General features: G+C 43.4%; 1 protein-coding gene across 2 annotated transcripts in view; it reads right to left on the minus strand.

The window, feature by feature from the left end:
• The window catches only part of Hn1l (hematological and neurological expressed 1-like), a 13,805-nt gene extending 2,778 nt beyond the window's left edge, over nt 1-11,027 (minus strand). Inside the window, exons 1-3 of one of the 2 annotated variants that reach the window (XM_005391540.2) lie at nt 10,914-11,027; nt 6,764-6,912; nt 2,101-2,243 (exon numbers count right to left, since the gene is read on the minus strand). In XM_005391540.2, coding sequence (XP_005391597.1) covers nt 2,101-2,243; nt 6,764-6,912; nt 10,914-10,957 — 336 coding nt within the window. In that variant the 5' untranslated portion in view covers nt 10,958-11,027. Of the gene's footprint in view, nt 1-2,100; nt 2,244-6,763; nt 6,913-10,833 lie in introns of both variants that reach the window. The other variant, XM_005391541.2, reaches the window with a different exon arrangement.
• Nucleotides 11,028-11,411: the final 384 nt, after the last annotated feature.

An 11,411-nucleotide genomic window follows, 5' to 3' on the forward strand; every position in this document is an offset into this window, starting at 1 on the left:
AAATGTCATTCCTATAGCCAGGCATGGTAGTACATGTCTATAATCCCAGCACTTGGGAGGCCGAGGCAAGAGGATCCCTGCAAGTTTAAGGCCAGCAATATATGAGGGTTTGAGTTTCTCTATATCACCAACATATTTTCTATGAATCCTAGTAGACATGATGACATGGTGTCTCAGTGTGGTTTCTGATTTGCATTTCCCTAATGAGTACAGAATTTGTGTATCTTTGTGCTTACTGCCATCTGTATAGCTTTTTTTTGTATGTATAGCTTCTTTGGAGAAACATCTATTCAACTTCATTGCCCATTTTTGAAGTGGATTTTTTTTTTAACCCCAATCAAGTAGGTAACTTGCAAATACTTCCCACCCATTGGCTTGTCTTTATCCCAAAAGTGTCCTTGTGATGTACCGAAGTTTTTAATTTCAATAACACCCAATTTATTTTTAATTTTATTGCCCATTTTTGATGCCCTTTTAAGAAATCATTGCCAAATCCAAGATCATAAAGATCTGTTCCCATATTTTCTCATAAAAATTGTTTTTGATTTTTGAGACAGAGTCTTGTCATGTAGTTCAAGCTGGCCTTGAACTCACTATAGAGTCCAGCTAGGCTGGCCTCGAACTTGTGGCAATCCTCCTGCCTCAGCCTCCCAAGTGCTGGGATTAAGGTGTGCGCCAGCACACAGGACTCATAAGAATTTTATAGTTTTAGTCCTTAAATTGAAGCCTATTAAGTTCCTTTTTTAGTATGGTATATGGTAAAGATTCAACTTTTTTTCCCAAGTGCACACTCAATTTTCCCAGCACCATTTGTTGAAGTAACTCTGTTCTTTTCTCATTATATGATCTCGGAATCCTAGAAGGAGAAACAAAACAACACAACTGAACATAAATATGGTTAAATGCCATGAATTAGGAGGTAAGGCCTTAACTATGCAGGTTGTCAGGCCTGAGGGCTTCGTCCTTCCTTGTCAGGAGAATGCTAACCTTTTCGCCTTTCATACAACACAACTGCACACAGATAGGAAAGTTTGTTCAGTTCTTTTTTCCTTTTAATTTTTAATTCTGGGACAGGGTCTCACTAAGTTGCCCAGGCTGGGACCTGGAAAAGTTCTGCCACCATTTAAACCAATAAACCTTCAGTCTAGGGCTGTGCAGACTCTGGGACTTATGGAAACCAGGACTGGCATTGGTCAAGCCTCCATCTTAGCGCAGGAAGTTCACAGATCTCATCAACATTTCCTAAGGCCATGTCCAAAGTCACATGGTCAGCAGCCTCTGAGCTGGCACTGTAGGTGAGGAGACCATGCGTATCTCATTCCAAGGGCACCTTTATTGCACCAGAGATGCCAGGTATGCTTTAGCCAAACACCATAGAGCCACAGAGATAACAAATACAAGGACCTTGACCTCATGCAGGGAAATACCCAACAAAAGCCATCATCTTGTGCTCACTTCGGCAGCACATATACAAAAGTCATCATCTTAGCCAGGTGTGGTGGCACATACCTATAGTTTCAGCCCACAGGCAGCCAAGACTGGAGAATTGTGAGTTCAAGGTCTGCCTGGGACAGAGTAAGATCCTGTTCTCAAAAAAACAAAAGCAAATAAAAAAGAACCACTATTTTTCTTTTCCAAAATTAATGATAGAAAAAACTGTATGAGGGAAAAAATTCCTATGCTGTGTGCTCAGTCACCACCCCTTAGGCAACATGGTGAACAGCCTGCAGTGGAGTCTGTTGCTGTGGCCACAGATGGCTCTGCCCAAGGCTCCAGTAATTCTGAGGTCGAACCACGTTCCTGGGTGATTCAGGGGAGATTCCAAATCCAATGATGAGGGCAGGGGATTTAGCTCAGTGGCACAGCGCCTGCCTGGCAAGTGCGAGGTCGTGAGTTCCACTTCTGATACCACAAAAAAAAAAAAAAAAAAAAAGACAGACAGACAAATCCAATGAAGAATGACTACACCTGGGAAAAAATCAATGTTATCCCCTCTTTTTCTTTCTAATAAGGAGTTACACCTGCCTTAGAGCCTTTTTAAAAGAGGACTTGGCTCATTTTTTTCTCCTTTCATGTCTGCTATCTGAACAGGGCCCGTACCTTGGGTTTGTTTGGGTGTGCCAAGGGTAAAGTTGCAGTGACTGGGGAACCAAAAATGTCACTAGTCTTCCCACCAGGTGGGTTCAGGCGTTGTCGGGTCTGCACAGGAGTTGATTCATCAAAGATTCCACTTCCTTTCCCTCCTGCAGAAACAATCACAAAATAATGAGCACCAGAACACACATTTGACCTTCGCTGCTACTGCAAAGACCTCTTCTCTGAGTATCCTGGTGCCAGTCCTGAGTTCCAGGCAAACAGGGTAGGATGAACCGACTCTAAAACTTCCCCACAAAGACTTAGGTTCCAGCCAACCCTTTCACTTGGGGCCTGCTGCAACTTTCAGGTCTAGACTTTAGCTGGTCTCTAGAAAGGAGAGGAAATAAAACAGTACAATTTCCCTAAAGAGTTTCTTTAACCCTTCACAGTTAAGTCTTCTTATCTAAATAAAAAGCTTTTTAGTAGATTATAAGAACTAAATGTTTAATTCACAGAGTTCTAAAGTTAATAACATGCCCTATTATTCAAAGCAAACCTGTAATCTAGAAAATAACATTAGCCATTCTGACCTTGTTTGGGCTGGAACTTCCAGTGACAGCTAAACAAGTCAGCAATTCACAGACATGTAACATCCTTGCTGCTGAGTGAGTTAACAAGCTGTGATGAAAATGTGCATCTCAGATGGAGCTTCATACACAAGAATCTCTGGATGCCTATTTAGGCAGAAAGATGGCTATAGTTATGATATCAACTGACATTATCTTCATTCAGCAGACACCACACACCTACACAAAGCACTATGCTAAACACAAGAGATCACAGTGCTGGTGAGCCAAGTTATCATCTACAAGAAGAAAGAAGATGTACCCCATAAGCTAGCAATGTGGCTACATGTAAGTCACCTGGCCTTATCTCAAATTACAAAATTTCAAAACAAAGGGGCTGGGGATGTAGCTCAGTGTGAAAGCTCTGGGGTTCAATCCCCAGAAGTGGAAAAAAAAAAAAAGAAAAAAGAAAGAAAATTGAGGCACTGGGATTGAACCCAGGGGTCTTCACACTAAACTACACTCCTAGGTTTTGTGTTTTTTAAAAAAACATTTTAAACAGTTACTTCTTCGATAACTTTGCTGTTGCCACAGGACTCAGGCACCACGTGATGAAAGTAAACCAAGAGCCAGAGCGCTGTGAGCACATGACTAGAGTCTGCTCTCTTGCTAGGGTCTTAAGTTCCCTACTGCTGGGAGGGGCTTAAAAGCAGAACAGCCTTCCAAAAGGCTTCACCTTCTAGGGGAATGGAATACGGCTGCAAAGAAGATTAACAGCATATGGGAAGTGGAGGTTCAGACTAAGGATTCTGCCTTTTTATAGGGACAGAACACTAAGGGACGCATGACAGTCCCTCTGCAAGAAAATATGTGCCTTTGTGTAACATCAGAGCAACTGCAAACCTCTTGAACCTCAGCCATGGACCTCCTAGGGATCCACATTTCTCACACTGGACACTCTCAGCATGGAAAGCCAGCACAGCATGATGCTAGGGACCAGTGGTTTGTGGCCGGAATGCTAGGGTCAGAGTCTCTGCTCAGTCATTCGTTAACTGTATGACCTCAGACAAGTTACTTCACCTTCTTGGGTCCCACCTCCTCAAGTTTAAAAAAGTAAACATAATACCCACTAAGGATTGCCAGTAAGGTTATACTAGCTGTTCAGGTGAAGCAGTCTCACACTATGGCCTGCCAACAAATATCTGGACGATGGTGGAGAAAAGGACCTTACCCCTCTTGTTGGTCCCAGTAGATCTCAAAAGCTTACATAATATTTTTTTTTCTTTCTTTAGTACTGGAGATCAAACTTAGAGGCACTACCAGTAAGCTACATCCCCAGCCATTTTTCTAATTGTTTATTTTGAGACTGGGTCTCCCTAACTTACCTAAGCTAGCCTTCATCTTTCAATCCTCCTGCCTCTGACTCCTGAGTGGCTGAGATTACAGATATGTGCCAATTAATTAAGCTCACATATTTTAAAAAATGTAGATTTACCTTTTTTTATTTAAATGGGAAAAAACCCCCACAATTTGAACATTTTGTTCAAAGATATTATAAATTAAAAAAAAACACAACACTATGAAATAAAACACAGAAAAGTTTTCAGGCTATAACTACCACAAATAACAAGTCAGCACTGGCCAGAGCAGACAGAATAGTGCTAGCTGTCAGAAACTCCCTATGTGTCTCTGCCCTCTCACCCAAGGTCATCATATTCCTCAATTTTCTGAAAACCATGAACTTGCAATTTTACCCCACATATACCCAGCTTCACAGGAGGCTGAGGCAAGATAATCACAAATTCTAGCCCAGCCTGGGTAACATAGCAAGATCCTATCTCAAAATGAAAAATAAAGGGCTGGGATGTAGCTCTGTGGTAGAGTGCCCCTGATTCCATTCACAAAACAAAACGGAAGCAATCACTCCAAATATTTATTACTCAGTATTTTCCTTGAAAACCTAATTCAGTTTTGAAAAAAACATGACCAATTAGCCCATAACTAAAACAAAATTCAAGATGTTTCTAGAAACCAAATTTCAAAGAATAAACACTGCACTGGTGGAAACAAACATGCACACACATTATGGGTAAATGGTGGCTAAGTTCTTTATGGAGACTTTCTGCAAGTAACTGTCAGTTTTTTAAACTGATAAAACACACTGATGTAGCAATTCCATTTTGAGAAATTTATCCCAATGGATGTATTCAGGAAATAAATGTAAAGCATGAACTCTGAAGGCAGGAAAACCCACATCCACAAGCCAGTTCTGCCAATAACTCACCATGGGGCTCAAGCACACCAGTGAACATTTCTAAGCCTCAGTTTCTGCCACTATAAAATGGGTGGTATTAACTAGCTCCTAGAGTTGTGGTGAAGAAACACAGTTGAATCACTTACCATAGTCCCTGACACATATTAAACAAGCCATAAATATGACTCATCATCAGCTGAGCAGGAAAACAATTTGCAAAGTTCAAGAAAAGGCAACCAGCAAAGAGTACATAGACTATAAAAGAGGTGAAGAGACACTGACAATCTCTATTATTTCCACAGATGTCACACATTAAGTCACCTGTATTCTTTGCCTTTGCGTATTTTCTCAGTCAGGACCTAACTGGAATGTTGGCAGCAGGGCCAAGCCTGTGTGACTAGGCAGGACCTAGTCCTTTGGTGACAGACACAACTAGCAGTTGTGTGCCTTTCAGGCTTTAGAAGAGTACTTGGCAAGATGGAAAACAAACCCCAAAACCACAAATCACAACATCATCTGGGTGTGGTGGTGCACAGCTGTAACCCTAGCACTTGGGAGGTTGAGGCAGGAGGATCACTTTGAGTTCAAGGGCAGCCTGGGCCAATAGTAAGTTTGAGGCCAGCCTGACCTATACAGTGAGACTCTGTTTAAAAAAAAAAAAAAAAAACAGGGGCCAAGGATTTAGGTTAGTGGCACAGTGCCTGCCTGGCAAGTGCAAAGTTCTGAGTTTGATTCCCGGTACAAAAGAAAAGAAAAGAAAAGAAAAGACACCACCAAAATAGTAACATTAGCTATTAGCTCCTACCCCCAACAACAAACCAACACCAAAACTATCTTTTGAATCTATTTTTTTGTTTTTGTTTCATTTTGTTTGAGACAGGGTTTCACTTTGCAGTCCAAGCTGGCCCTGAACTTATGGTGATCCTCCTGCCTCTGCCTTTGAGTGTTCAGATTACAGGTGTGTGCCATCATGCCTGGCAGATTACTGCTTTTGTGCCTCTACATTGTTTAAGAAATATCTATACTCAAAATTGGTATGAGGAAACAGTTCTAGCATGTGTGGCTAGACTTCCAGTGTGGCTCTCAAATATTTTAAGGGTAGAACCAACCTTGCTTTCTCCTCATGAATAAGCAGGGAAAAGGTATTTGGTAACTGTCACTGTGTGCATCAGAACAGTCTATCATCCAAGAGAAGCCTTTCAGAGATTCTCTCCCCCTGTAACTAACAGACAATGGAGTAAGTATTGAAAAACTATATTGTGTATACTGGTTTGATTTTGTCTAGAGTTTCAATTCTACTGAAGTCAGATCAAAAATAATCTCCATCTCTAAGAAAAATGTTTGAATGCATGATAAGTTGCATGCAATTTAAGGAATCTCAAGAGGTCCAAGAACCAGAATCCTACTAACCAGGTTGGTACCTTTAGCAACTTCACTCAACCCTGTCAAGCATTCAAGAGTGCTTGACCTGAGCACGCTGGGAGGCTAAGGTACAAAAATCACAAGTTCAAATCTATAGGCAACTTAACAAGACAATGTCTCAAAATAAAAAAAATTTTTCAAAGGGCTGGAAATGTAGCTCTGTGTGAAGGCCCAAGGTTCAATCCCCAGTACTGCAAAACAAACAAAAAACAACAACAAAAACCAAAACCAAAATCAAAAACCAACCAAGACTGCGTGAGCCACCTTCAGTGGAGAAAGTAACAGCAAAAAAAGCTTTCTTTTCATTTTAGAAGAACTCTGATGATAAGGGATAGCCTATACAAGAAAACATCAGGAAGAATTAATGTAAAGAAACAGAACATATTTTCAAAAGAACAGAAAAGAGAATTGGTAGAGACCAATGGATCTTGGATTTATAAAATACCTGGGGGATTTGTCCTCTTGGGTATGTTCTGAGGTTCTTCAGTTGGTCCAAAAATATTAGATGCCATCCTATTAGGCCTGTTTGAAGGAACAGCTTCTTCCAGACTTCCAAAAAGATTGCTAGATTCTCCTCCTGGGGGTTTCATGGCCCTACACACATAGAACAAACATGAGTTACTGATGACTGGCCTAGAAACTTGGCACTATGAAGTATGGGTATAGCTAGACAGGGCAGAAGTTATTCCTTCAACATCAATGAACAACTGGGTATGGTGGTGCATGCCTGTAATCCCAGCACTTGGGAGGCTGAGGCAGGAGGACTGCTGTGAGTTTGAGGCCAGCCTGGGCTACAAAGTGAGCTCAAGGCCAGCATGAAACTGCAGTGAGACCTTGTTTCAAACAAAACGAAACACCACCTATGGACAAATCACATAGCACAATTATTTAAAGCTTGTATGAACAGTCTACTTTATTTACTGCCATTAAGTTTCCCTTAAAAAGTTTTATGCATCTCAGTTATGCCAAAAAAAACCCCTCTAAAAGTTTGTATGTTTTGAGATTACTCCTATAATCTCTCTTAAGTTGCCCTAACACAGGTAAATTGAGTTACATTCAGTAGAAGTTAACAATTTTATAGTACAGACATTTAGTGCTATAAATACATTCAGTAGTGTTCCATTTTGTAGCTTACAGTTGTTCAGTGCTTACTATATTCCAGATAATATTCTGAATACCTCATAAGCATGGTATACTCAGAACCCTACTACAACCCTATAAGGAAGGGGTTATTTTCATAGATGATGAATCTGATGTCTGTAACTATGTCTTATATAGTGATTACATTATGAAATAATATTTTACATATATTAGGTTGATTAAAACCTGTTAAAATTAATTTCTGTTCTTACTACTTTTTGGTTTAATTTGATTTTTGGAGGCAGAATGTTGCAGAATCTGTTCCCCAAGCGGGCCTTAAACTTGCAATCCTTCTGCTTCAGCCTCCCAAATAGCTAGGAACACAAGGGGGCTGGGGATTTAGCTCAGCGGCAAAAGCGCCTGCCTGGCAAGCGCAAGGTCATGAGTTCGGTTCCCGGTACCGGAGAAAAACTAAAACCAAAAAAAACAAAAAACAAAAAACAAAACACAAAAAAAACAAAAAAAAAATCTAGGAACACAAGTAGACACCACTGTGCCCACTTTTTAAAATGTGGCTCCTTGAAAATATACAATCCCTCTACTGTGCAGTGTTGGCCTAGACTAGTGGGGGCAAACCTATGGCACTTGTGCAGCAGTGGGCTGTTTCTATCACTGAAAGCTCTAGAAGGGTCACCATCACTGGCCTAGACCATTGAGAGGGCTACCACTACCAATCTGAGTAAGTCCTGGGTATCTACACTGAATAACTGCCTATGGGCCTGAGGTCTTATATAAACACCCAAATGCCCAAACTAAACAGATAAAGAACCATTTGTTAGGGCCAGGGTTGTAGATCAGTGGTAGAACATTTGCCTAGCATGTATAATGCCCTGGGTTGAATTTCCAGGATAGTAGACAAAATAACAACCTGCTAGCATGGCTCACTGTTCATTTTAGACCAGGGCATACAGAATGAGTGTCTCCTCTAAAATACACTGAGAGGCACCTGAACTGCTGCTCTGTTCCCATCTGAAAAAGGCCCTGGTGAAGGGAGGAAGAATGTATCTGTTTTTTGTGGGTTTTTTCTCTTTTTCTCTTCTTGGTGGTACTAGGGATTGAACCCAGGGCCATGCTAGGCAAGCACTCTACTACCACTGAACTGCATCCCTACTGCTTTTTTAAAATTTCTAAGACAGGGTATTGCTAAGTTGCCCAGGCTAGCTCAAACATCTGATTCTCCGGCTTTAGCCTTCCAAGTAGCTGGGAATACAGGCCAGTGTTACCAATCAGTTAGAAATTTAAAAAAACAAAAACCCAACCAGTACCCAGGATTACAAAGGTCTTCAAGCATAGTCTCCATTCATGTCCTTGGAAAAACAGCTGGAGATCTGTAATCTTTAGAACTAAGCTGAATTGGGTTTCATGACTCATGCTAATATGAGTTGTAATCCTTATCTTACTAATTTATTTGGAAGATGGCTGTCTTTCAAACCCACAAGGTCCAGTTGGAGCAGATCTGCACAGGGGCACTCTACACTCTTGGCTTCTTCCAAGTATCCTCTTGCTCTCACATATTTGAACACCAATCACTAGCAACCCTGCACCAGAGCCCGTAGGAGGAAAAAAGATTAGTAAGAGCAAGTTCTCTACTATAAGCATCATGGTTAACAGGAAAGCCAGATCCGTTTTTTGGTGGTTTAAATGTTCCATGTGTGTAACGTGACAGAGGCACTGAGTATTTTTTGAATTTTAAGCCCACTTCTGGAAGAGGCGAGTCCTAAAATGAGCGGTGAGACCCAGTCAGCGGTCAGGCACAGGATGGATGTGCTAGTTACTTGAAATGAAATGTTAATATGGAGATGGTGAAGAAAAAATATATGGGGATGGTGGACATATATTAAATACATTTAATATTGTTCTGTATGTTATGAATTTTACAAGTAAACAAGCATAGAAAAGAAACAGTAACAAGGATTATGGCAGAGGCCTGGCCACTTGGGAAGAGGCAGTGGCCATCTCCATCACAAAGGCATTGAAGCCAGCACAACAGGTTTCACAGCTTGCAACAGTCAAGCGAGTGGCAAGGCTGCCCCAGCAGGGTCTCACATAAATGGGACCAAGAGTTCAATAGGCCTTTCAATGAAAATAGGGCCACAACAATGGTGTAGTGTGGCCTCCTGGAAGTTCCAAGCAGCAGTTATCACTATAATACTAAGGGGGAGGGGAATACAAGCCAGCTGAAGATACTTGAGAACAAATTCACAAAGTGGTGTACATCCCAATTTTTCTTTTTGTAGTAACTCTTCAACATATTTCAGTAAAGATATTCAAAATACACAAGACAAAGCAAGGGAGAAGGGCCAAGAAGAAAAGCCCACGTGGCCCTAGTGGAGTGTGGTACTGGAGAGGCAAAAACCTGAAGAACTCTCACCTGTAGCCCCTCATCCCCATTCAACCAAAGGGCTTAAGCATTATAGGCAAGTACTCTACACTGACATACACCCACAGATCTCACCTTGAAGGACCTGATCTTCCCTCCAATACCATGTCCCCAGTTTCCGAAAAGCTTTTGGGGATTGGTTAGGTTTGGGGAGAAACTGTGAAACAAACTTGGAATAAAATCTCCAAAAATATCAATTTTACACTTTAAAAAAACTTTAGACCAAGGATGGCTAAAACAATGCATTTACAGTTCAAAATTCGTTAGCACAAAACAATCCCTCTGAAACCAGCCAGAAGATGTAGGGTTAGAGGACATGAAAACCTACAAAGCTAATCGTACAGGGGCAGCTTGATTCCCTTTAGAGCAAGACCGAGTGGGATTCAGGAAGGAGGTCTCAGTCTGGCAAGGACCTATCCTATCCTGCACCCAGACAGGACCCCAGCCAAAACAGCTTCTCACGGGTCCCAGGTGGTTTACATTAACACTCCACCATCCAGTGAAAAAAGGCTGGGTTTCACTTTCCGTCAGCCCACGTCTGATTTCTCTCCAATACCCTTCCCAAAGGATGACTACTCTTCAGTTCAGAAAGTCAGTCTAACACCAGGGCCCCTCACGTGGTACCGACTTAACCACCACTTTGTGGACAGCAGCTCGGGCAGCTCAGACCCAGGGGGCCGTGGAAAGCGGATGTCACTTAGAAGGTGCTGAGGCCAAGGGCCAGCTATCGGTCACCTAAAACTCGACCCATTTCACTCCACCCCGTTTAGGGCGGACGGGCCGGAGGCCCAGCAGTCAATACTCAGAGGACTAACGTTCGTCTCAGTCAGGAACTCTGGCGGAACCTGCCCTAAATCGGCCACCCTTAAAGATGGTCGGGGCGGGAGCTACAGAGGACTCCTGACACGGTGGAAGGCTTAGCCGCCCCCGCCCTGTAGCCTCCTGGGAGGCCGGGCCTCCGCCGACGCCCGGGCGCGCTCGCGCTCAGAAAGGACCTGATAATTCCCAGTCCAGCAAGTCTCGGAGGTCTCCCGGCCCCTGCTCGCTATGTGGTTGCAGCCCCGCGCCCGTGCACCTGGAGCCTGCCGGGTCAGCCTGGCCATCCACGCCCTGGAACATGTCGACCGCCGCCCCAAGCTTCTTCAGCCGCCCCGCGACGGTTCCCGCCCGGCCCCGAGCAGGTATCCTGGCTCGCCCACGCCCGTTGGAGAGGGCACGCGCCAATCTCACTGTCGCGGCCAATCGTAGTGCAGGCTCCGCTCCTGCCCACCCCCAACGAGAGAAGGCCGGGACAGGTTGGCGTCGCCCTCGCAGTCCATTGGCCACAGCAGACGCCGCTCAAACGCCGGGCGCACGCATAGGTCCGCGACTCCGCCCGCCCTCTGTCACTGGGCGCGTCCCTTCTTTGCGAGCCCGGGTTAGGTTAGGAACCGAGTGCCCCGTACTCAAGCCAACCGGACCCAGGCGAGGTTTCCGGGCTGCGGCAGCAGGAGGCGCTTGTGCCCTCTGCAGTGTTCTCAGAAGCAAGCAAGGGCTCAAGGTGGCGCTTCTCTCTGGCAGATCCACACCTGTC

This window comes from Chinchilla lanigera, unplaced genomic scaffold (genome assembly GCF_000276665.1).
Source record: "Chinchilla lanigera isolate Chin_1 unplaced genomic scaffold, ChiLan1.0 scaffold00041, whole genome shotgun sequence".
NCBI classification, from domain to species: domain Eukaryota; kingdom Metazoa; phylum Chordata; class Mammalia; order Rodentia; family Chinchillidae; genus Chinchilla; species Chinchilla lanigera.